Genomic DNA, 24,847 nt, shown 5'->3' with positions numbered 1-24,847 from the left:
CCAACAGTCATGCACACAATGTTTCGCTTCTTCCCCTGAGGAGCTGTACAGAACGCCTACTCTGCCAAGACAGGACCCCAGCACAAACAGAATGGTGCTGTTCAACTCCAGTTTGCTGAGCCAATGAGCCTCCAGCAGCTACACCGTCAAAAAAAAGCCCCACTATTCTGGGACAAACACAGGAATTACTAAAGTCCGACCCCCAGTCAACCTCCCACACCTCCTAGAGCAGTGGTTCTCAACCTGTGGGTCGTGACCCTTTCAGGAATCGAAGGACCTTTCCACTGGGTCAACTAAGACCATTTGAAGACACAGATGTTACAACTCATAACAGTAGCAAAATTACAGTTATAAAGTAGCAACAAAAATAATTTTATGGTTAAGGGTCACCATACCATGATGAGGAGCTGTATTAAAGGGTCACAGCATTAGTTAGGAAGGTTGAGAACCTCAGCTTTAGAGACTCTAGGGTCTGACCCACCCATAAGAGACCACGAGCTGCAGAACAGGTTTAAATACAACTAGGTGGGGGGCAGAAGCGGGAAGTGACTTCCCCCGCCACTCACCTTCTAGGAGGGAATGTTAAAGGGCCCTGAGGACAGTTCCACGGCATGCACCTTCTAGGGCTACATTTATGACAGGACCTCTCAGGTGATGGGTGTTCTGCCCGATGCCCACATCTCACTTTGTTTGCCATATGGCATCGAAAAAGGACGTGGTGACATACAACACCTCTCTGGGGGCATAATCTAACAAGCCAGCCAACAAGGAAACTCTAGTGGGCAGGATGGGAAGGCTCAGGATCTGGGGGTGCTGGGGTGCTTCCGGCTTCAGACGCATGCAGAGTCCCACCTCACCCCCTTTCCTCTCTATCCAGCTTTCCATCTCTTTGGTCCACAGAAGAGAAGTTTCCCCTTTACCTATGTCCAAAGTCCCCTCCTCCACAATCTAGGAGTAAATAACTCAGGTTTCCGCTAACAGCAGTTTAGCTCCCCAGAGGTTTGCAACAGGCACTTATATGAATAGAAGTAATGAAATGCTGTATTTTTCAAGCATTTTCCACGCCCGCCCCCCCTTGAATGACATCTCTCTTTTCCTCCTTCACAGTTCTACTTGCTGGGAGCACAAATACAAAAAAAAAAAAAAAAAAAAAAAAGACAACACAAAAAGAAGGATAAAAGTAAGGTGCGTAACAAAGGAGATATTTAAAAGCAAAATGAAAAAGACATCCAAAAGTCTTTCCCCAAAATGCATTTCCATTTTTAACTTTCCCCACTGTATCACTCCGCCACTTTCCAGTGAGACACTCCAGGTGCCGTGCAGCCCTCGCTGCCTCTGACCCCGCAGCACTGTACTTGAGGTACATGATGGCTCCTGTGCGGACCACCCCCCTTGCAGTGCAATCCTAGCTGGGTTCTAGCCTCCAACCGGGCCACACCCTTGGCTACTGACGGGGTCACCGCCCTCCCTGGAAGCCTGAAGTCAAGATAAACTCTTTGTACCAAAGAGTTTTGCCGTCCTACGTGAGTCTGTATTCTCTGCCTTATGTGACTCATGCAGCAAAGGATAAAAGCGTGTGTGAGATGAAATTAAATGGGGATTTAACTACCCACTGCCATCTCCTAAAAGTGAAAGGAAATAGATTTGGCAATAACATCAATGACCTTGACGTCTATTCTGGGAAAAAGTCAAGAGCACATTAAAAGAGAAGAAAAAACTCTAATTGTGAAAGCAATTTTTACCTAGCCCCTCCCTTCCTTAGGATTCCTCATGCCTATTTCATCACCTGTTAGCGCACATACACTCGGCCACACAGAAAGCTTTCCACGGCCTGTGAAAATGAGATTATTATGTAATCTTGAGATCTCTACCCCTTCTTTATGAAGACTGCACCACAGCCACGCCACAATTTATCTAACAATTTCACAGACATGCACTCACTTTATTTCCTTTTTTTTTTCTGGGTGTATGTTGCTTTTTTGCCACCACAGAAGTGAACTGGCAAAACCCTTCACTATATATCTTGGGGCGTTCACCATATTTACAGCCAAATACCAGAGATGAGACGGGACGCTGGGCCCGTCAGAAGGGCCTTCGAGTGGCCACCACAGCCCTGCATTTCACAGGCAAATTTCGTAGAGACCAAATGTAGCCGTATCTGTGTGTCTACAGATGATCTGCGGAAAGGTATGCCCCAACCTACAGATGTCTGTCCTGGGCTTTACAATGGGGGGAAGGGATCACTTGCCATTCATCATACACACTCCTGTCTCTATGCTATACATCACTCAATAAAAAAATAAAATTCTCCTTAAAAACTGTAGGGGAAAAATGAAAGTACAGACTATATACAGCATTGTCCGCATTCAACTAGATGATGTAAAGTCAATCCGTTTCCAGTACCAACATTACCATCAACACACAGTGAAGCTCCTCCCCGCAAGGAGCTCAGAGTCCCATAAAGAAAGAGACTTGCACTATGCCAGGTAAGCAGGTGTGGTGTGCTGGGGAGTGCCAGGTGGCAGGTGCGGTGCTCAGGCAAGGGAGGGACACCTCTAGGCTCCTTCAGCAGCTGCCTACTGGGTAAGCAGACAAGGCACCAGCCGGTCTCCTAGGGCTGGACTCTTTTAAGTAGAGGTTCAAGGTGTCTTTTTTTCTTCCTTTTTAAACATTTCTGAATTTGTCAATTTTCTAAAATTACATTGATATAGTTTCAATAATTGGCTCTTTTGTTTTTTTTTTGTTTGGTTGGTTTTGGTTTTTTGAGACAGGGTTTCTCCATGTAGCCTTGGCTGTCCTGGACTGACTATGTAGACCAGCTGGCTTCGAACTCACAAAGATCCACCCGCCTCTGCCTCCCAAGTGCTGGGATTAAAGGAATGTGCCACCACGCCTGCTCTAGTTTCGATAATTGGGAGCAAACAAAACAAAAACCCTCCTTTAAAAATACCAACCCAAGCTTCCTAGCTTAACATTTAAAGCCCTAATTGAAATTCTGGCTACTTTCTCAGCGTTTAATGAATGTTCAGAGGTCTTTTCAAGGAGATGGAGTTAGATTTTTAGAGGAATTCAGACTGTTCAGCATATACGAAAGCAGCTACAAGACATGATGGAAGGAGACAGAAGAGCCAAGAGCAGGTGTCCATCCTGTCCTACCCTCCTTCCCTCCACCCACCCCCAGCTCTCCTGCCTCCCTCCCTCCACCCCCCCCAGTGTTCTCCCTCCACCCCCCCAGGTGTCCTCCCTCCACCTCCCCCAGCTCTCCTGCCTCCCTCCCTCCGCCCCCCAGCTGTCCTGCACAGCTTCCTATGGGCTCTGCAGTTTACCAAGTACTACAATCCAGATCTGGAAGAGCTTGCAAACGTTGGTGCGTGACAATAATGTGAGACGGTGAAATCCTGAAGGTGTGGGGCCCATGGGGGTGGGGGGCGGGTGCTCACTGGGGACATGTTCTTGAGGGAAACTGAAGAGTCAAGCTCCCTGGCTTTTCCCTTTTCTCCTGATCATGAGAAGTTCAATTGTCACACACCTTGCCATAGAGGCCTAAAGCAACAGGACCAAGCAGCTGTGGACTGCACCTCTGAACTGAGGCAAAAATAACCCTTTTTCTCTTTGAAACTCACCTGAGGTGTCTGTTACAGCAGCAGCAGAAGGCTGGCTAACACACACATTTTCCTAGAAAACATGTAATAGGTAGACTAAGGGACACACCCCTCACACATTCTTACTGTGGTAAAGCCGTATTCAGAGCCAGTGACTACAGCAGCTCTGTTAGGATTCTGGCAACTATAAATGACTCCAGAAGGCTTCCTAATGGTTTCTGTAGTTACCAGGCCTACCATTTTCAGTTAAATCACTCTTCTTTATGCAAGTGGTTTGTTTGTTTTGTTTGTTGTTTTTTCAAGACAGGGTTTCTCTGTGTAGCCCTGGCTGTCCTAGACTCACTTTGTAGACCAGGCTTGCCTCGAACTCACAGCGATCCCCCTGCCTCTGCCGCCTGAGTGCTCCAGGTGTTTCTGTTGCATAAGATTCAACAGCCAGTCATTTGGGAGAGCCATCAGGACAATCAATTCTAATCTTCAAAGGCTCCTACAATCGACTCTGTCAGGTACTGAACAAAGACTTAACAATAAGTCCGGGACGTTCCCCATACTGATGTGTTATCACCAAGTTAAGAACTAGGAAACACCAAGCAACAGTAACGTGCTCAGGTCACCGACGTGTGAAGCGCACAGTGAGTGCGCACTGCCAAGGGCACACTGAAGAGTAATGCGTAATGGTTTCTAACGCTGTAAATATGTCAGACACACCTCTGTAGGCTCCCATTATAGAAACTGACTTCCAGTTAAAGCTTTAAATGACAGGCAAGAGGAGAAAGCAGAGTCATTCCTCTTCAAACACTGCAAAGGAAACATGAGAACTAACCGCAGCAGCACTCTTGAAGCCCGCTAAGCAGTGCTTGGGCCCAGCTAAACACGCATCCCTCTCAGCCAGCTAAACACGCATCCCTCTCAGCCAGCTAAACACGCATCCCTCCCAGCCAACTAAACACGCATCCCTCCCAGTCGCCTAAACACGCATCTCTCCCAGCAGAAGAACCCTTCATTCTGTTTTCACAGCACCATGGGCCAAAGCCAGGTATTACCTTTCACTGCTGGCATTGAAAAAAAATAAATTTTTTTTTAAAGACAGGATTTCTCTGTGTAACAGAGCCCTGGGCTGTCTTGGACTCACTCTATAGACCATACAGGCCTTGAACTCACAGAGAACTGTCTGCCTCTGACTCCTGACTCCTGGGATTAAAAGTGTCAGCTGCCACTACAGCTTCAAATAAAATACTTTTAATATGTGACCTGTCTCCCAGTAAGATCAAGATAATATTACCCAGAGCAAAAAGTTTCTTAGGAATGTTTGCTCACTGGCTGTTGGTGGCCTTAATTTCTCTATAGGCACAAAGAGAGGCCAGTGTTGCTGTCCAGATACGGTTCCTACGCCTTGGTAAGCCAGTATTATAAATAAGTGTCACCATATTCCCTGAACAGAGGGGACCCGAATTGAGCTTCAGGCACAACAACAGCTCAGCGCATGTGCTCTCCCTCGCTTGCTCTCTCCTTCCCTCCAGCTCTCTTGCTCTCCCTGCCATGTGTGAGAGTGTGTGTGTGTGTGTGTGTGTGTGTGTGTGTGCACGCACGCGCATAGCAGATGGAGAAAGAGTATAAGGCAGAAGAAAGAATAGTAGATCTCACATAGGAAACTATGAGGGGAAGCCTGACAGACTGGTGACTTTCAGTGACAACACTTTTTACCACCGGTGTTCAGGAGAGCCATCGGCCCCAAACTCGACATGCCTCATACAATAGACTGTGTGCAATACACTGTCGTGCAGGGTTTATAGTCCTGGGTGGTCTACACTCCCTCTGACAAACGCATCGGCAACTCAGAACAGGAATCCTTTCTTTCTAACAGTAAATTAGCATCATATAGTATGTGTGGGACAAAGCTGCTTGCTTTGTTTATATTCACTGCATTCCTCACAATGCCCATGATGAAGTCATCATTCTCACTGTAAGGATTAAAACAAAACAAAACTAAAAAAAAACCTGAGGCTCAAAAATGCTAGGGAACTCGGCAAGATCACATGGCCATTAGGTAGTAGAAAAAGGACACGAACCAACATGTGTTTAATACCAAAGGCCTACACGCCAAAATGCTTCACATAGTGGGGCCCCAAGGGTCATCAGCAATAGCCCCAGAGGACCCTGACTAAAACTACAATGTTCTGGTACCATCAAGAACCACCAGGGTATAAGGAGAAATGGATCACATCATGGGACCTGGGCCATGAGAGCATTTCTTTAAAGAACTCAGTGGTGTGCAGGCATGGTGGTGCACACCTGTAATCCCAGCACTTAAGGGGGCAGAGGCAGAGTGGGCTCTGAGTCCAAGGCCAGCCTGGTCTACAAAGCGAGTGCAAGACTATGCAAGGACCTAGGTCCCCTACACAGATGTTAGCTGATGGGCAGCTCAGGTCTCACGTGAATCACCTAGTAAGGAGAGCGGGGGCTGTTTCCGACATGGACTCTGTTGTCTGCCTTTTGATCACTTCCCCCTGGCGGGGCTGCCTTGCCAGGCTGTCACAGGGGAAGAGGACTCAGTTCTGAGGCAACTGGATGAGCTGGGGTGGGTTAGGAGGGCTTCTCTTTTCTGAGGAATAGGGGGGATGGGGAAGAGAAAGGGAGAGTGGGACTGGAAAGAGAGGCAGGAAGGGGCTGCAATCGAGATATAAAGTGAATAAGTTAATAAAAAATAAATAAAACTAAAAACCTCTCTGGTGCTTCTGACAAAGTTTAAGCCACTGTGCTGGTCCTAAACTGACCAGCCAGAAAAAGGCAACCCAGTTGTTGATTTAACAAAAATCCAAGTGTCCACAGTCATGGACCCACACACATCATTATTTAAAACCTCTTAGGGGAGCCCATTTCCCAGGATTCCTCCTCTGGAGGACGGCAATACAAATTTCACAATCATTTCGGATTTTGGAAGACCAACAAAAGCTGCACATTTATCTCCAACGACAACAAAAACCTAACTAGACTGTCTTTGGAGGTGGGAAATTTTAACTGTTAGTCCCTTAATAAACAAATCACACTGGAAGGCAAGTGTTTTTTAAAAGCCATGTTGGAAATGGAGGGACTGACAGCACACTCCCAAGCAGGCCGCGGCATCCAAGTATCTGTGTGCCTCCCCGTCTGCACAGAATCTGGACTCAGCGAGTCAATGCGCTGTGGCTCCGTTGTTAGCACAGAACCACGTTTCCCAGCTGATCTACACCCTGAGTCTTCAGACTTAGCCACTGGGAGTATTTCCAGAGGACCAGGACATGCAAACGAAGACGGCCGGGGACACACAAACACAACCTGAGAATACTTCCTATTGAGTTTCGACACTGTTTTGAAATGTGAGTAAACTCATAGAATGATTAAATTGAGGGGCAGAGCATCTCCTTAGATGTGTAAGTGCCTTTCAGCTGCTGACTCAAAGAAACAGTTTCTCCACTGCGTAGTCCCACCCTTCACAGTGAATTCACTGAGTTCCAATACATAGAATACAGAATACAGTTCAGAATGAACTGAACCATTACGCGGGGCAGGGAGGAGGGGGGGACCCTGACCTATATTTTAGCCAACTAATTTGAGCGGAATTCTACAAAGAACCAAAGCAGACAGCGCACAGTGAGGAAGCAAATATACTACGGGAGAAAAGAGGGGGAGGAAGTGCGGACCGATAAGCACACTGCAGGGCTGGGGAGGTGTACTGCTCCTGAACAGGACCTTAGCTCAGTTCCCAGAAGCCATGTTAGTGGCTCCAGTTCCAGGGGTTCTGACAGCCCTGGCCTCCGCGGGCAGCTGCACTCACGGACGGACGGACCCACACACATACGCATAATGTAAAGATCATATAAATCTTTAAAAACAAACTAGAGAGCCAACGGGGTAGGGGAGTAGGGGGGTAAGGGGGTAGGGGGTGAGGGGCGGGGCGGAGGTACTCCACAGGAAGAGAGAAGCAAGCGTGCAAGGCCCCAGAAGGCGAAGAGGCTAACCTCATGCAGCCTCAGTTCCCTTGAGCCCCGGGCTTCAGATTACAATCAAGGCCTATTAGCTCCTACTGAAAACTAATTAGCTGCTGTGTTCTTTATCTTCCCAGCCGGATGAGATGACCAAAAATGGGAAGATGTTCACAAGCACCATCCAGTGTGCCTCCTTCCCCGGTGCTAAACCCCAGCTGAACCCTGGACTCAAGCAGCCATGGCGCCTTTCCCCAGTTCTTGAATAGCTGTTGGTTTTCAAGTGCCAGACGCTTAAAAGTCAGGGCACTTCTGAACTCGCGCGTGCGCACACACACATACATACATACATACATACACACACACACACACACACACACACACACACACACACACAATTTCCAAGGCTGAGGGACAGGGTGGGGAGGCAGTGACACAGCCTCACAGGGTGGGAACAGACACCCACTCCCACCTGGCCGTGCTGGGTGGGACAGCCGGAGCCATCCCTTGCAGATGGGGCTTTTGGATTTGCCACAGGCTTTCCTATAGTCTTCGAATACTATAATTTGCCCACCTGGCCCTTCCATGAACCGCTGACTCTGTGCTGTGGCTCATGTGGAGCTGTTTCACCCACAGAGCAAAGGGCGCCACGCCCCTGTCTGCTCCTTACCATCCACCCGTGAGTCACCACAGCCTCACCCTGAGCTTCCCCTCCCTTTCACAAATCGTCACCTTCAGTATCTCAGGCCTGGCTGTGGCCTCTTGTACAGCCTCACCCCATGACCACCGGTTCCACTTTCACTCTGGCCGTTCACTCCTCACTGGAACCCCCTCCTTTCTCTGGCCCGGCCTACAACATCCCAAGTACCCTGCCTTCACGACCCCACAAGGCCTCAAACCCCTCCTATCTAGCCACTGCTGGTTATACAGGTGGACATGGTGGCCACATCTACCTTTCCCCATGCCAGGCTTGGACAGCAGAGCTCTCCAAAGAAAAGAGGCAGCAGAGGCTGCTAACAACAAGACTGCACGTGTATCCGGCAACTAATGCCCTCCCAGCTTCAGCCCCAGAAGCCCCCATGTTCGCCCTCCACCCTGCCCGCCTAGCAGGCTACTGCACCATGGGAAAAGCCCCCACACTCATCCTGCCCCCTTCCCTCAGACTCTGAGCCGGGTAAGCATTCCAACTGAGAAACCCCCAGCTGCCTGCCTCTAGTTTCAAATCTGGCTAACCCCCCAGACTCTGCCCCTTGCTTGGCTTCCAAACCTTGCTCCCCTCAGATCCATCCACTAGCTAACATCAGGACACGGTTCCTGAATCTGTCTTATGAGACACTCATTCACCCAGGGAACGAAAGGCAACTACTGACAGGGCTCCAGCCCTCTCCTTAAACAACGGTGCCTTTACTCCTGGTTCTGCAGTGCCGTCCCCCGCCCCCGCCCTTTCCTAGGCTGCCCAGGACCCCCAGAAAGAGGCTGCTACTTGCTCACAGCCTCATCTATCCAGCTGTCCGATCCGAATGCTAAGCCTGAGACGCTTGGAAATGGCAGTTCTCTTTCTGGCTTCATGACCCAGTAATTCACATTTAGCGGCGCAGGCATGGCAAGAGCCCCTCCTTGCTGGACCTGCATAACTGACATCAAAAAGCATCCATCTTTGGGGTCTGGCAAATGAGGCTTTAATCTTGCCTGGTCTTTCCCGCCTACACCCTCAGAGTCAGCCTTAAAAAACATAAAATTGCTGCATACCACATCAAGCTGACCTAGGGACCCAATTCTGAGTAAGTACAACTAGAAAAAAATCCCAGCAGTTAATATACAGCTGCTATTATTAGTATTTCAAAAAATCTGACTGTGGTTTCACTTAACTCTTTCTGGGGGGGGGTATGCTGGGGGGGGGCGATTATCTGGCATGTGGACAGCAAAGGCCAAGGCTTCAGAAACACTTCCTGCCTTTTGGCCATTTTCTCCTCATTAACGCCCCTGCTAAGAGGCAAAGGAGGGGGCGGAAATGTCCTTCTGTCAACATGACTAATGACCTGTTATCTTTGGAGCTACTGCTGACCCTCTGCCAGCAGGATTTGCTGACTCAGCAACACCCCTGCTTTCCCTCACAGGTGGATAGCAAACGTGCGCATTATTAATTAATACGGGTACCTGGGGCCAGTGCTGCATAAAGCCTACAGCAGACAACACCAACACAGGCTCTGAAGAAACGAAGACTCATCAGACCTTGTACTGGTTGGGTTTTTTTTTTTTTTTTTTGTCAACGTGACAAAAGCTAGAGTCATCTGGGAAGAGCTACCTCAACTGAGAAAATGCCTCCATCAGATTGGCCTGTGGACAAGTCTGCAGGGCATTTTCTTGACTAATGAATGCCATGGGAGGGCCCGGCCCACTGTGGGCGGTGCCACCCCCTAGGCAGATGGTCCTGGGTTGTATAAGAAAGCGCGCGCGCGCACACACACACACACACACACACACACACACACACACACACACACTGAGGCAGCCATGGGAAATAAGGCAGTAAAGCTGCACTGCTTCATGGCTTCTGATGCAGTTCCTCCTGCCTTGGCCTGCCTCAATGATGCACTGTAGCCTTCAAGGTACAACAGACCCTTTCCTCTTGGTGCTACTGCTGCTGCTGCCGGTCGCAGTCTTTACCGCAGCTTTGGTAAGGCTTGAAGAGGCAGGAGTCCCAGTTTGGGTGGCCGAGAGACCAGGCTAAGGAGTTTACACTATCTTAACTACGTCACAAAAAACAGCCTGCGGGTTTTTGTTTTTTGTTTTTTTTCAATACAATGGGCTTTGTTTTTTCATTTCTTCTTTGTCTTCTGTGTGATTCAGGCACTGAGTTTCCCAATACCCGAGACAGGCACACATAAATTCAGACCTGGTGAAAAATAGGGGGAAAACAAACAGAGGCACAGCCAATCCCACCCTCACAAATAAGCAGAGAGGTGAGGGAAGCACAGAGGAATGCCTGGGCTGTGGACTTGGTGACATGGGCACAGGAGAAGGGACAGCACCGGCACTCATGGACCTTCCACAAGTCACAGACTTCAACTTTTATTAATATCTTCCTTACTTAATGTGCGTTCTCTTACAGAATTCCCCCAGGCATATGGTGAGAGTAAAGTCAGGTGAAACATCTACGCACACAGTCACTCTTTTTGCTTTGTATAGTCTGAAAAAGAAATCATGGCTGCTAAGGATTCTTCCTGAACAGAGAGTTTCTGGTTTTGGTGGAAGACATAGGGTTAAATGAGAGACAACAGACTACCTGCAGCTCCGTAATGGGAAAGACAGGTGTGGGCAAAACCCCAGCAGGCTCAGCAGGCTGTGCTGCCGACTCACCTGCCTTCCTGCTTTCCGTGCACCTCGCCTCAGACACAGCAGCACACATGCCATTTCTACCCTCTTTCTGCCTACATGGCGCCCCCCCCCCATCTTCTTTTCACCAAAAGTGGGATGAGGAAGCCAGGCACTGTTAATCCCAGGCTCTCTGATGGCTCCCTCAAGCCACTGATCAGCAATGTCTTGCCTTCCTGCTGAGGAGGCTACGGCACAAAGCAAGTGACCTACTGACTTAACACAACTCAGGTTCCCACATGTGTGAGGTCACCAAATGCCTCTTTAGCTGGGAGCACCTCAGCAGGAGAGCTTCTGTTACTTGTAGTCGAGAGTATTCTGAAGGCACACCCGTCTGCCCAGGACTAAGTTAAGTCCTTATGTCTGAAAGTGCCAGAGTACTGAAAACACTTACCTGGTACCTTCCCCTCAACCTTAGACATCAACCTTAGACATAAACCTAAACACGATTAAAACACAGAACCTTCTTAGAAGATTTTATCAAAAAGCCAAGAGCCTCTGCTGTATTTACATTCCAAAAACCTCTTCCCAGGAACTTTCATTTTTTTAGCACAAGTTACTACAAAAGGGAGAAATGAAGGTACAGTTGGAATGCTGGGGTCTCATAAGCTTTGTCTTTAGCTCATGGACAATTTCAGTGGATCACAGCAGTTAGAGAAAACATGGGGCATAGCTGGGTGGTGGTGGCGCACTCCTTTAATCCCAGCAAGTAGAGTTTGAGGCCAGCCTGGGCTACATATTGAGTTCCAAGACAGCCAGAGAGAGCTACACAAACTGTCTCAAAAAAAAAGAAAGAAAGAAAGAAAGAAAAGGAGAAAGGATAGAAGGCAGGCAGAAGAAAACAGAGAACACTGGGCATGTGCTGCAGTCCCTAGCCTTGTCATTTTAGAACAAAGTAATGGAAAATAGAGACGTGTGACTGTCACACACTATTAGGTAAGGTCTGGGCTGATCCGAATCTGAAACACCTCCTATGGACGACGTTTATTTGGGACACTTCTGCAGCCAGCGGTAAGATGTTTTGAAACCCGTAGAGCTTTTCCAGATGGAGCCTGGCTGGGAACGAGGGGTCACTAAGGTCTGGCCTAACGAGGACATACCCTTGTCCCTGGTTCCAGCTTTCTCAGCCTCGCAGTCTCCACAATGATCCCTCTGCCGTGAATCAACTCTATCCTGCGGCCATCCCTGCTCGGAAGAGCGAAATCCTGAAACCAGGAGCCGAGACAACCCTTTCCTCCTTAAGTTGTGTCTGCAGCTCTTCCTGTCACAGCCAGTGCAATAGGAGCTACTATAAAATACTCAAATTTATTCATTAATAGCACCCAGTAAGAATGCACTATAAGAACATGTGTATTCCCAGGAACTATATTAAGACCCACTTTACAATATTAGCAGGCGTGGTCAAGACCAAAGAATGTCACAAGTCAATTTTGTTGTTGTTGTTGTTGTTGTTTTTTCATGCTTTGCAAATAGGGACAGGTAATACAAGCCCCAATCAATACGAGCAGAATTCTAGTGGGGCACCACTCAGAGAAAGCCCACACTTGTGATTCCCACCGCTCTCTCTTAACAAATACACTTTTGCTGTGAAAATGTGTAAGGACTCGACTCCAAATTATCTCCTGAAGGTAAGAATTCCAGACCCAAAGAACGGACACCCCTGGTCTTTGAGACACGACACATGAATGAGCTCATTAATACTCCGTGACCCGATTCTGAAAATGATTTCTCTCAGCTCAGGGCTCTTTTTGTTAATGATGCAAAAATAGCCCAAACATCATGAGTCTCTTATTTGCCCTTTGCAGAACAGATGGGACTCCTGGCTCAGTGGGGGCTTCTGATCCCTTTGACCTCGAGGCAGGAAGATGCAGTGTGGTTCAGGGCCCCAACTCTTTGAGAGACCATATGTCTTCATATGCCAGCTCTGCTATTTAATAGTTGGGGGTCAAGTTGTTCGGGGTCTCGGTGCCCCAGTACCCTCTTCTGTAAGTAAGAGCTACTTATGTGAAATGAGGACGTGTGCTTTATGAGGCTGAAACGCGTTAATCACAGGAAGAGCTCAGAATAGACGGAGGCGCTGTACCCAGAACACGCTCACTGCCTCTGTGATTCTCATCGTTAGGCTTTCCCTCCTTAATTCTAGGTCTCTTTAGAACTCCCACCGTGACTCAGACACAGCTAAGTCCACCTATGCGGGCCTCTGTAACATAGCAGGATCTCACGCTGACCACAAGCCATACACCAAGGGGTGACAAGTGAACCCTGCCACCTTGATTTCCCACTGCTACCCCTCTCATGCCAAGACTCCAAAGCACCAAGCTCATCTCTGCTGCACTGAAGTGGCTGCCTACGGTGGTTTAGTACAAGCGTCACTTTCCTAAAAGGGCTTTTTGAGAAACGGGACCCTCTACAGACTTACTCTCTGCTGTGTTCCCGGTTTTTGCAGGGGTTTTTGTTGTTGTTGTTTGTTTGTTTGTTTGTTTTGTTACCAGAGATTTGTATTTGCTTATCTGGCTTACCTGAAGGCTCCAGGGACAAAGATTCTATCTGCCCTGCTGGAAAGAACAGAGCCTGATGCACAGCCAGTACGCATTAAGTACCGGGAAGGAAGCAAGGAAGGAGGCAGAGGGCCTGCCAGGATGCAGAGTCCCATCCCAGGCCCAACTCCTGAGGAGCTGGGATACCTAAAGCCCAGCACCAATATCCTGTCAGAGCTGATACTATTCCCCAGGGGCATGGCGCCACAGCCTGAAAAGCCACCGTGGGCTGACTCCTATCCCCACCCTGACCCCCAATCCACTGATAATCCTGATGTTCAGTCCCTGAACTACGGTTTCCATACAGTCTCTTGGTTATAAAGGCAGCCTAAGGGAGTACCGCCACCCCTGGCTTGCTTGAGCTAATCTACTAAAGACACAAAAAGTCCTAGCCAAATTCCCCAGTTCAGTTCCTCGCAGCTTTAAACGCTGAGAAAGGACAAAAGAACTGACAGACAAGAAATATTCAATACTCGAAATGAGTGCGTGGGCTGGGGAGAGATGAGCAAGCCCACATATGTATCAGTGTGTACGTGTTAACCAGAAGAGAATCTGCTGATCTTTCTTCCTTAATTGACTCTGGGAACCAACAACTGACCACAGAAAGATGCACATTTGGAATAGCTTTGACTGATTATCACATCCTTGATTATAATAATTAAGCCTAGATTTGTGGTCCCACTGACCTCACTAAGCGGCCCCTGAAGCCTGTGCACAGCTATGGTACTGCTCCCCTGAAGGCCTTCCTGGGATATCCACTTGTGAAGTGAGCATCGAAGAAAGAAAAGCAGAACACAAAAGGACCCAACATCATCCACAGCCCTCATCATTCATGTAAGAGAACTGGGCAGTGACAAAGAACCAGAACTGTCCCCTAAGTCAGTGCTATTTCCATCACTGTGGTTCCGCATACACAACAGGGACCGCTGACATCTAAGTGCTCCCTGGTGTAATCGCTAGTCCCTTGTTTACAGGTGTAATCAACAGCCACTGTATGTGCTTGCATGTGTTTGGGGGGGGGGGAGGGACTGAGGACTGAGAAACAACAGAGACAGGAGTGACAGAGATCAGAGGGGACAACCCCCAAGTTTCGGTCCTTGCCTGCTGTCCTGTTTGAAACAAGGTCTCCTTTCCTGCTGCTGTGTGTGTGCCAGGCTAGCTACCTGGCCAGAGCTCTTATCTCCTATCTCGTGGTAGAGGCTCCCTAGGACTAAAGCTGCACGTGCTATTATTGCATGCCCAGCTTTTCGGGGGCCCTGAAAATCCAAACCCAGTCGTCAGGTGTGGATGGTAAGCACTTTTCCTGGAGAACATCTTTCACGTATGTAGATGATGCCTTCTCTCTATGCTAGTTGCTTTAATGAGCAGCAGAAACAAACACAGAGGATGGGGGGGGTGGCAGGGGGGAGTCATAGCTTCCACCACACTTGCCTTGAAGGAAGACAGGGATGTTTGTAGTCAAGAGTGGCGATCAGGGGATTCCAGAGGCTTCTCAGAAAAGGGTTTCTCCTGATCTCTGCCCAACAGGAATGGGAGCAGTGAGCCAGGCAACAGGGAGAAGTACAGAAGCGCGGGTTCAGTCCCTGACATGAAGGCACACAGCATCACGCAGTGCGTGGAGACCCAGGGCAGCTGGCTGCCGTGCAGCACGGGGGCAAGGCGCAGAGAGCGCTGAGAAAGCAGATGACATGAACGTTGCCCAACTTAACGCTGCAAGTGCAGGGGGCGGGGGTGGGGGGGTGCCACTTCCGAGGCGCCACTCTCCACATCTGTGTTTTAGGTCACTTAGACCAGTATTAAGGAAGGACTCAAAGGTGGGGACAATGGAGGGCTTTGGGGCCTCCAATACTAAGCAATCAATATGGATAAGGATAAAACCGCATTGTCTTTTCCTATCTGCCAGCTACTGTTGTCCTTAGTGTACAGGTGTGAACACGGTTAATCTTCTCAGAGTTTTATGAGGTAGGGACTATACCATTCCTTTCTTCCCAAAGATGATCAAAGCACAGGGTCACTGAAGATAAGTTGCTTATGCGAAGTGTCACGACTAGACCAAGCTCACAAGTGCCGTGCAGATCTTCCACTTCAAGGCTGGGCAGGCTGACTACTCAGTCAAGCGGATGCCCAAGCGTTTTGTTGCCAGACATCCTCGTAACCACTGTCACCTTGCTTTGGGAAACACGACCATGTCAACTCAGACTACCTTTTCTCCTGATGCCACGCTGCGTCATCTTGCGAAAGACAGCCGTCGGCCGCGCCCTATCCATTATCAGGACCTCGGAGCTCAGCCCAGAAAGCCAGAGCAATGAGCTCTTTCAAAGCACTCAACGGCACTTGGTCTTCATGCCCAGGGGACCCTTATCTACTTTAGAAATTCCAGAATGCTAACTTGGCTCCCTAACTAAAGCCTGCTGGCTCCCTGAGGGCGACCGTTGCATGCTACTCTCCCAAAGACCTGGCACAAACATCTAAGCAACTGACTGGAGCCTACCCAGGTGGACTCCTCTGGAAGAGAATCTGCAGCCCAGGAGAGAAAGTCCACACTGTTTCATGCAGCACTTAGTCTTTACATTCATTTTAATGCTGCATCCGCCCAAGCGTACAATATAATCCACAGCAACACAGCTGAACCAGCATGGAGCATCACTGCAAAAAAAGTGAGAAACAATTGAAACACTAACGTTAGGAGAACAATTTTTCAAAATGATGACGTAACGCCCAGCAGGAAGCTACATCAACGTTAGCTTATAATGCATACAGTGTGAAAGCAGAAGCACAGAGCGAAGCCGTTCACAGAGTCCTCTTTTTGTTTAAATGATCGTACGTGGCATTGTATGAAGAGAAAGACAAGACCCCTAAGAATGCTTTATTTTCTTTCTTCTCCCTCTTTTTCTTTTTCCTATTGTTTTTTTATTAATACACTGTCTTGCTATGTAACCCAGGCTAGACTTAAACTCCCAAACCTCCCAGCCCGGCCTCCTAGGTACCTAGCATTATAGGCATACCACTGTAGACAAGGAAAGAATATATTATTTTAAGAGCGGATGTTTGAGGCTAGAGAGATGGCTCAGTGGTGAAAAGCACTTGCTGCTCTGCCAGAGGGCCTGAGTTTTATTTCCAGCATTGAAATATCGATTCATAACCAAAACGGGAAGGGTTTTCACCATAAGGTAGCAGATGATAAAAATGTAAGTCGCGCAGCGGCACACCTGTAATCCCAGCACTCAGGGAGGCAGAGGCAAGCCCATCTCTGTGAGTTTAAGGCTAGCCTGGTCTACAAAGCAAGCCCAGAGCAACCAAAGCTACACAGAGAGACCCAGTCTCAAACTTAAAAAAAAAAATGTAAGTGGGCAGGGGTGTTGGTGAGTCTATATTCACCGTTCTATAATTTATATGTGCTCCGCAATCCCACTCTGTGCTCCAAAGTTAACAACCATTAGTTACTGTCTGAAAATGTTAAAAAATAAATATAAAAATAAAACAATTAATGGGTGATATCACTACAAAAGAAACAGCTTTCTTTAATTACTACAATCACAGGAGACAAATCAGTCAGTCACAGCCCAAAGCCCAGAGGTGTGTAGCCACCATCTTTGAGTCAAGTCAAACAGCCTGAACTCACATCACATCCTGAAAGGTCTGGCAGCCACTTCGGACCGTCACAGCTGCCTGTCTAAGCCAGAGAGCCCTTATCCCGAGCCCCAGCTGACTGCTCCTCCTATGGTTTCCAAAGCAGCAGGTGTGAACTATGGAAAGAAAGGGGCCAAAGTGCTCCCACCTAGCCGAGCCCCCAAGAAAACATCTAGAGGCCTCCCCATAACTAGGCATAATGCCTCCTTCCACCCAAATTTACCTTGAGGTGAATTTATTCCTTGGTGTTCGTAGAAACAAAAAATACCATTTTCCTCTCACGAGTCTAGACGCTATAGCCCTCATAAGTAAACTCTCCAACAATCATCAGGGTAAACTTCCTTCGAGGACTCCAAGGTATTTTAAACACACACACACACACACACACACACACACACACACACACACACACATTAAATCTTCTAAAATACCACATGCAATAGTAAATTACCACTCCTGTCCACTAAATTACACCTAAGAGAAAGCTAATGGGCATGCAGAAGCTTCTTCTGGGTGCTTACCAAGGCCTGACCCATGATTTCATCACCCTTCACGCAGATCTTGCGGCAGAAGACAAGCGTCCTTCCAGCCTGCACTCGAGATGGGGACCTACAGCTGTCGACCTTACCCTTGCCCTGCCATGAGCACAGGACGAAAGTCGACCGCCGCCCTCCCCGACTTCACATCACAGGCTGCAGCCCTCCCTTCCATGTTTGAGACTGTCCCACAAGTAGTGTTGACACTCTGTAAAGTACACATGGCACAGTACACACCTAAAGATGTACTCCTGTTTCTTAGAAAAACAGAGCCATGGAATGAGTTCCCAGACTCACAATGGGTACACTTTTATAAACACGATGTCTGTCTGTATTTACCTGACAACAGAAAGAAAGAAGAAGAAGAAAAAAAAATACACATGTTCTTCTTCCTACCCACAACACATCTGGCTGGCCATTTCCCTCCCAAGGCGAAGCCTACATACGAAAGTCGCAATGTTTTGGCACCCCACGTTCACGGAAAAGACGCCCTCGTGAGAAACTCATACCCAGCTGGGTCATCATACACAAAGGTGAACTCCAGAAGTGAAGGTCTCAGAGCCTTGTCCTGACTGTCCTTACAAGTATGCCGCCATCCCTCAGGTCTCAGAGCCTTGTCCTGACTGTCCTTACAAGTATGCCGCCATCCCTCCGGCTACACCACGCAAGGGCTCATAGTCTTATCTTCCAGCATCATCCTCTCCTAAGAGGACCACCAACAGCCTCTGCTGCTAAACGGGACGGAGTTCAACTCCACTGTAGGGTGGCTCCTGGCTGCCACCAGGCAGATGGCCCCCTCGATCTCCGCACCTGGGACGATGCACACTCCTTTGTCCTAATCTATTCTGAGTCACCACCTCTATAAAGTTTTCTCTCGTTTCCTCCAAAAGTCTGAAACTCCTCAAAGCTGTAACACAGCTCCCACTGTGTTCCCCACAGAGGCTCCCAACTGTCCCCACTGCCAGCCTTCCCCCCCTTCCCCCATCCCACCCCCCACCACCCCCATGTAGGTGACACGTGGTGGCAGGACTGCCTCTTACCTTTAAGTCTTTTTTCTGAGTTTGGTGGCGCACGCCTTCAATCCCACCACTTGGGCAGGCAGACCTTAGTGAGTTCGAGGCCAGGCTGGGCTACAAAGCAAGTCCAGGACAGTCATGGCTACACACACAAGAGAAACCCTGTCTTGAAAAACCGAAAGAAAAAAAAATGAAATTATAATGGCTAAAATGGGCTGTCATGCTGTGAAAGAAAAATGATTTGTGTACGAAAACTACTTCAAAGCTTGGAACTTAGTAGAGGGTGGCTGTAGTGACTGTCACAGATAATATCTCCATGAGCCTACACTCTAGTCTCAACTAGCCTGTGAAAATTACAGCTTCTCTAGCTTGGTTTCCTCACCTCTAAGTGTAGGGAATGAGGAAACCTACAGGGAAGGTGTGAAGCAGCACAGAAAACAATCAGAAAGCAATTAAGTGCTAAATTGTATAGCGATAAGAGGATGTCCGAGAACTAACTGTTTCCCTAGCTCCAGAAAAATGTGTGGATCGGTAGGGAAAATATCCCTTTCGGTCCCCTTTGCTGTAAGCATTCACATTCCTTAAATGTCTAATTGGTCTTTTATTGACTGAGTTGATTTTATTATATACCCATTTAAATATATAGGTGTGTCATCCCTATGCCTCCGCTTTTATGTAACTATAAAGTGAAACAACTCTACGATTCAATAAAGACAAGAAACGAGACCTCGACAGTGACTTGTCAGCACAAATCGTGTAGATGCTCACGGCTGCTCCCAATGTATTAATATTAGCCAGCCGCAGTACAGTGAGTACCCCACTGTTACCTCTCCACTCCCCACCATTTCTCTCTAATGAACTACAGTCGAGTCTCTGCTCTTCCAACTTCAGATGTGACCTGACTCCCATGCAGCCACATGTACTCCTCCCCCGTTAGCTAGGTAGTCCTCCCCCGTTAGCTAGGTAGTCCTCCCCCGTTAGCTAGGTAGTCCTCCCCCGTTAGCTAGGTAGTCCTCCCCCCGTTAGCTAGGTAGTCCTCCCCCCGTTAGCTAGGTAGTCCTCCCCCCGTTAGCTAGGTAGTCCTCCCCCCCCGTTAGCTAGGTAGTCCTCCCCCCCCCCGTTAGCTAGGTAGTCCTCCCCCCGTTAGCTAGGTAGTCCTCCCCCCGTTAGCCAGGTAGTCCTCCCCCCGTTAGCTAGGTAGTCCTCCCCTGTTAGCTAGGTAGTCCTCCCCCGTTAGCCAGAAACATTAAAAGGAGTGCCCAGAGAAAGCTATGCAATGATTACTCGTTTATAAAGTCATCTAGACAGTACAGGATGTGGGGGGAGGGGTATTTTAATTGCTGAAAATAATATCAAAAAACTTAATTTGTGTTCAACAAACTCCTTCAAGGGAGGAGGAGCTCTCTAAGCTTCAGTGAAGAAACAATAAGTAGTTCTTGCCAGAGTTACTCAGAAAGACCCTGCACGTACACTGATCCAAATCCTCAGACTAACCCTATGAAGCAAGCAGTACTGTTAACATCTGCAGAAATTAAGGCTGGAGGAGAGCATCCCAGAGACACAACCATGTCTTAAACTGTCTCAATCCAACACGTGGGCCCCGTCATCCCTTCAAGCCAAGGCCCAAAGAGCCTTGGTAAAAGATGACCAAAAGGCCACATGAATCCAGGTGCAACCCAGGAAGTGGGTATGAGAGACGGAAAAGAAAAGAGGACACTCAGAGGAAAAAACAACAACAGGCCACAGCGACAAGACAGATGGAGAGGGAAATCAACCAAAGTTGGAGAATGGAAAAAATGGATGCCCCGCCCCTCAGAAATGGAACTACAGGAAGAAATACCACTTCCAAAGAGAAGACCTAACTGAAGCAGAGCTGGCCTGCTCCGAGTGGGCATGGCAGCCCCTTGCCAGAGCAAGCTTCGGGGGGCTGAAACTGAACACACACTCATGGCAAAGGGGGTCGAGTCTCTTCTAGTGCAAAAGACACAGAGGACAATGCCTTCCAGGGGAAGACAAGTGATTCTGAACAAAGAGGGATGACTTCCTCGTTTCAACAGACTAGTAAGTCAGGCTGCAAGAAGGGGAATTACAATGGCCCAGAAGGGAAGGTCAACACATGAGGACACATTTGTGCAACAAGCACCTGAGGCCCACGGTGTAGCCCATCGTGGCCTGGGTTCAGGCCTGCCCTCGTGGAGGGCGACGATTTAGCTGGGTAGACAGACAAGGAACACGTAAGCACATATGGGCTGAGCTTAGGTCACGCTAAGTGCTCTAGAACTAGAAAACAAATAAGCCAGGATAGGAGAAAGAGTGATGGAAGTAGGGGGCTGGGGGGGGGGCAACAAATGCTTGAAATGTTTTCATCGGGAAATCAATCAAAGATTAGCTAGAGGCTAAGAGGAGGCAATAGAAAAGTATGGAAAAGTACCTGTTTACTGAGCGAGACCCACTGATGAGGCTCTGTGCTTACAGGAGAGGCCAAAGCGTGCAGGAATTTCAAGGAGCTGAAAGCAAGACGGACTGTTAGGACAGATACCAAGAGAATCTAGCTGCAGAGACAGGTGATGGCAGAAGCAGCAGGCAAGACGGAATGACTGTCATGCAACCAGAGGCAGGCTCGAGATGAGGGTCCCAACCCTCGACCTGCACTGTTGAGAAGCCACCACAATGCTGACCCGCTTCTGACGTAGTAGACTAGGTAAGTTACCAGCATGTCTGTGGCCGGCGGCGATTAGGCTGCTGGGATGGAGGTACCCTTCTCCACCTCATCCTGGCAACATCTGTATTTAGGTCATCAGCCTCTCCAGAAGCCTGGGAGCAGCTCATAAGAATCACGGCTTCTTTAATCTCTATATTCCTAATAGCTAGTAAGTAATGGTACCTCCATAAACGCTTAACGAGGCCAAGTTTAAATCACATGACTCAAAAGAGGAGGGGCAAAACAGCTAAAGGTTTGGTGGATGTGAGAAACACAACAGGCCAGGCTGCAGTTGTCTGACACTTCAATAAATGGAGGCAGCCAGAGACTGCAGAGCCCTGGGAGGGGAAAAGGGGGGAGGGGGGAATCACTGCAATTCTGTGTCTCAATTTGTAAATGAAAATGTTGCAGCAAATGAGAGGGTGCAGGCCTCTCTCAGTTGGAGAGGAGGTGCCTATCATTGCGGCAAAGCCTGCTGCTCAGGTAGAGGGCACCCGCCTCCCTTCTGGCTGTGCTCCCAAATTACAGGCAATAAAACATACAGCTGGGTATGGCCACCACCACACTAAGGACCTTTGAAGCCTTCCGTCAAGATCGGGGATATTGCAGTGAGGAGTTGGGAGGCCAGACGCACCAGTCAGCAGTCGTAATGAGGTACACCGATCTCAAAGGTGAACATTGGCTAGCCCAGGGAAAGACTGAAAGGGGAAAAACAAAAACAAAAACAAAAAAACAGGCTTCCAAGGTAGTTGTTTCTGTCTGGCACGCACAAACCCAACAGTCTGGGTGAAATCAAACAGAGAGGAATCCATTTCACAGGACCTTGGCTTAAGGCTCTTACAAATAAGGAAGGCCTTCCTTTGGTTTTTGAAACGTTTATTTACCGTATTTACAGAAATGCCATCAGACCTTATTTTGAGCTTCTGAGTTGTCGTTTACCATCTGTAAAAATAAGTGACACTTAGAAAACTGTCAATCTCCCAATGCCAAGCAAAACCCTCCAGCAGCCCAGGAAATCTCACAAAGTGCAAATGGGAAAGAAACACCGGCCCAACCCAAAGAGTGTCCAAGTCCACAATAAAACACAAACACTGCAGAAAAGCACTGGGAAATGTAGTGTCAAGAGCTTTTTTTTTTTTTTACTAAGTCTTTTAATAACTTCACTTCGAATCCCTTGAAAAGCATTAAGTCACATTTGCTAGATTTCAAAAAGTATACAACTTAAAGCTTACCACTTAAGTAAAACACAGTAGAGCTAAAGCCCAGATCGTGCGTTTGAAAACGCCTGCGAAATAATACGTGCCTGAGGGAACCGGATGGTTTTTCTACTGAATTAAATTAAGGGGGGGAGGGGAGGGCTCTGCAAAGATCCTGGTGAGGGTGAGCTTTGTGATCGCACAGAGGCGGCCATGGGAATCAAGGAAAGTTAACTCAAGAAGAACATCATTTGAAATGTTGAAAGACACACGGTTCTGATTTTCTAAACCGTCAGCACTGGAGATGCTTATCAGTTCGTGTTCCGACAAAACAGACATCTAACCAGTTTCTTTTGAAAATGACGGGGCATTAGCGTTACCAAAGGACAAACAAGGTATTTGCATTCCGGGGCTCAGGCCTTTAGGCCGTCTCTCCGCTTCCCACCAGTCTTCCATTTCCTGCACCACAGGCTTACTTCCTACACACACCTGGGTTAGAGATGCTTCCTCTTTAACTGTTAAAGCTGAAGTCCCGAGACAAATTCAAGAGTTAAAAAGTTCAGCGTCTACCAGTGCCAGGACCCTCCTAAAAGCACAATCGGTATCTGTCACTCGTTCCATCGGGCAGATGATTAATTTTTGTAAACACTTCTCAATAGGTACGGCATCCGACAGGACTGACTCAAGCAAGCTCTGTAGGGGTTCAGGAAGAGGCAGCGGCAAGGCTGACTCGCGAAGGGAGCCACTACCGACACCCATGGCAGTTCCAACCACGCAACAGGTCCACGCACCCAGTGCCCCAGCGGCGGGAACCTGGGCACCTGCCCAGCACCCCCATGCCGCCATCGGGCCACTGGAAAGAACAACGCGCCCTGTCTCCAGGGCACAGCCCACAGAGATAAGGCCAGGGGTACATTCCTTACAGATGCCAAGATACAGAGGATTACTTTCACGCTGCCAGGTCCCAGCGTCCTCTGGAACCTGCATTAGCCTAAAGAGAGGAGCTCCAGGCCACTGGCAGCCGATCTGCCCCGGGGCGTCACAGGGTGCATGGTCGCCCCCAGCCGGGAACTGTGTGAGCTACCTGGCTTCTCACCTAACCGGCGTTGGTTCCTACACCGAGGATCTAAGCTACTTAGTGGACCAGACGTTTCTCCTCTTGCCAAGTAACTACTTGTTAAATACCAAGTCTTTCGGTATAAAGGGGGTGGGGGAACAAACTTTTATTGGAGGTTGAGGTTCGGGAAGCGAGGAGGGATGGGGCAGCTGAGGACAGGAGTGGTTCCCCGCTGTCGGGGAGTCTCCCAGAGCGTAGCAGTCGGCGGAGGAGCGCGAGGACCCGGTCGCCCCACCAGGTGAGGCTGGCACTCACCTCGGGGAGCTCCCGTAGCTGGTTGGCGTCCAGGAGCAGCTCCTCCAGGCTGCGGGCATAGCGGTAGATCTCCTCGGGGACGTAGACCAGCGAGCAGTGGCGCTTGTCGATGGCCTCCACCTGACGGTTGCACCGCCACAGGGGAATGCAGTGGAACATCGCCGCCCCCCGTTGCCGGAGCCGTGTCCCGAGCCGTGGAGCCCGGGGCTGGGAGCCCGCTCCGCCCGGCCGCCCCGCTGCTCCCCGCCCGCAGCCCGCTCTGCGCTCGTTGCTGGCCCCAGGCTCGCTCTTGCCTCGCAAGGGCTGCACGGTCCAGAACGCCCTGAGAGGAAGCCGCGGGAACCCTGGCCGCGTCCCGCGCCTTCGCCGCCACCGCCGCCGGAGCGTCCCCTCCCACCTCCCCCCTCCGCTGTGCTCCGCTTCCTACTCGCGGCCGCCCTGCACTGGGCATGCGCACATGGCCGCACGCGGAGGGCGTGTCCCAGCCGGGATGCTCCGCTCCGGGTTTTCCTGGAGACTTTGCTCCAGGGAGGGTCGTGGCGACCAGGGTTTCTGCGGTCCCCCATCCTCCTCCACTGGGGATTAGCACTGCGTGGGACTCTGGAAGGAGCCACGTGCTAGAAAGGACCTGAAGATGACCGAGACCAAAGGCCAGAGGGAGCCGAACAACTTCAGAGTTTTAGTTTTACTCACCGTGTCTCTTCATCTAGCTCCCCTTCCCCAAAACAACTTTCTCTTCCGGGGTCAGGAAGAACCGCCCCGCCGGGTACATTGAGAATGAAGGGCCTTTTCTAGCTTTCTGAGACATACACACACAGCCCTGGCTCCCTTGTCCCCCGCGTCCTTACACGCTCGCCAGCTGGCAGACTCTGTGACCTGAGAGCATCTTCAGTAAGCAGGACTTACCTGAGATGTAAGCG

The 24,847-nt window shown here is 49.2% G+C and overlaps 1 protein-coding gene across 2 annotated transcripts in view; it reads right to left on the bottom strand.

The window, feature by feature from the left end:
* LRRC1 (leucine rich repeat containing 1) overlaps positions 1–24,355 on the bottom strand; it is a 131,914-nt gene extending 107,559 nt beyond the window's left edge. Inside the window, exon 1 of one of the 2 annotated variants that reach the window (XM_084752101.1) lies at positions 23,928–24,355. In XM_084752101.1, coding sequence (XP_084608227.1) covers positions 23,928–24,086 — 159 coding nt within the window. In that variant the 5' untranslated portion in view covers positions 24,087–24,355. The remainder of the gene's footprint in view (positions 1–23,927) is intronic. The other variant, XM_084752102.1, reaches the window with a different exon arrangement.
* Between the last annotated feature and the right edge of the window lie 492 nt (positions 24,356–24,847).

This window comes from Acomys minous (assembly GCF_964271855.1).
Source record: "Acomys minous genome assembly, chromosome: 13".
In the NCBI taxonomy this organism is placed as follows: domain Eukaryota; kingdom Metazoa; phylum Chordata; class Mammalia; order Rodentia; family Muridae; genus Acomys; species Acomys minous.
Note: the sequence above shows the minus strand (reverse complement) of the source record. Positions and strands in the feature narration are given on the sequence as shown.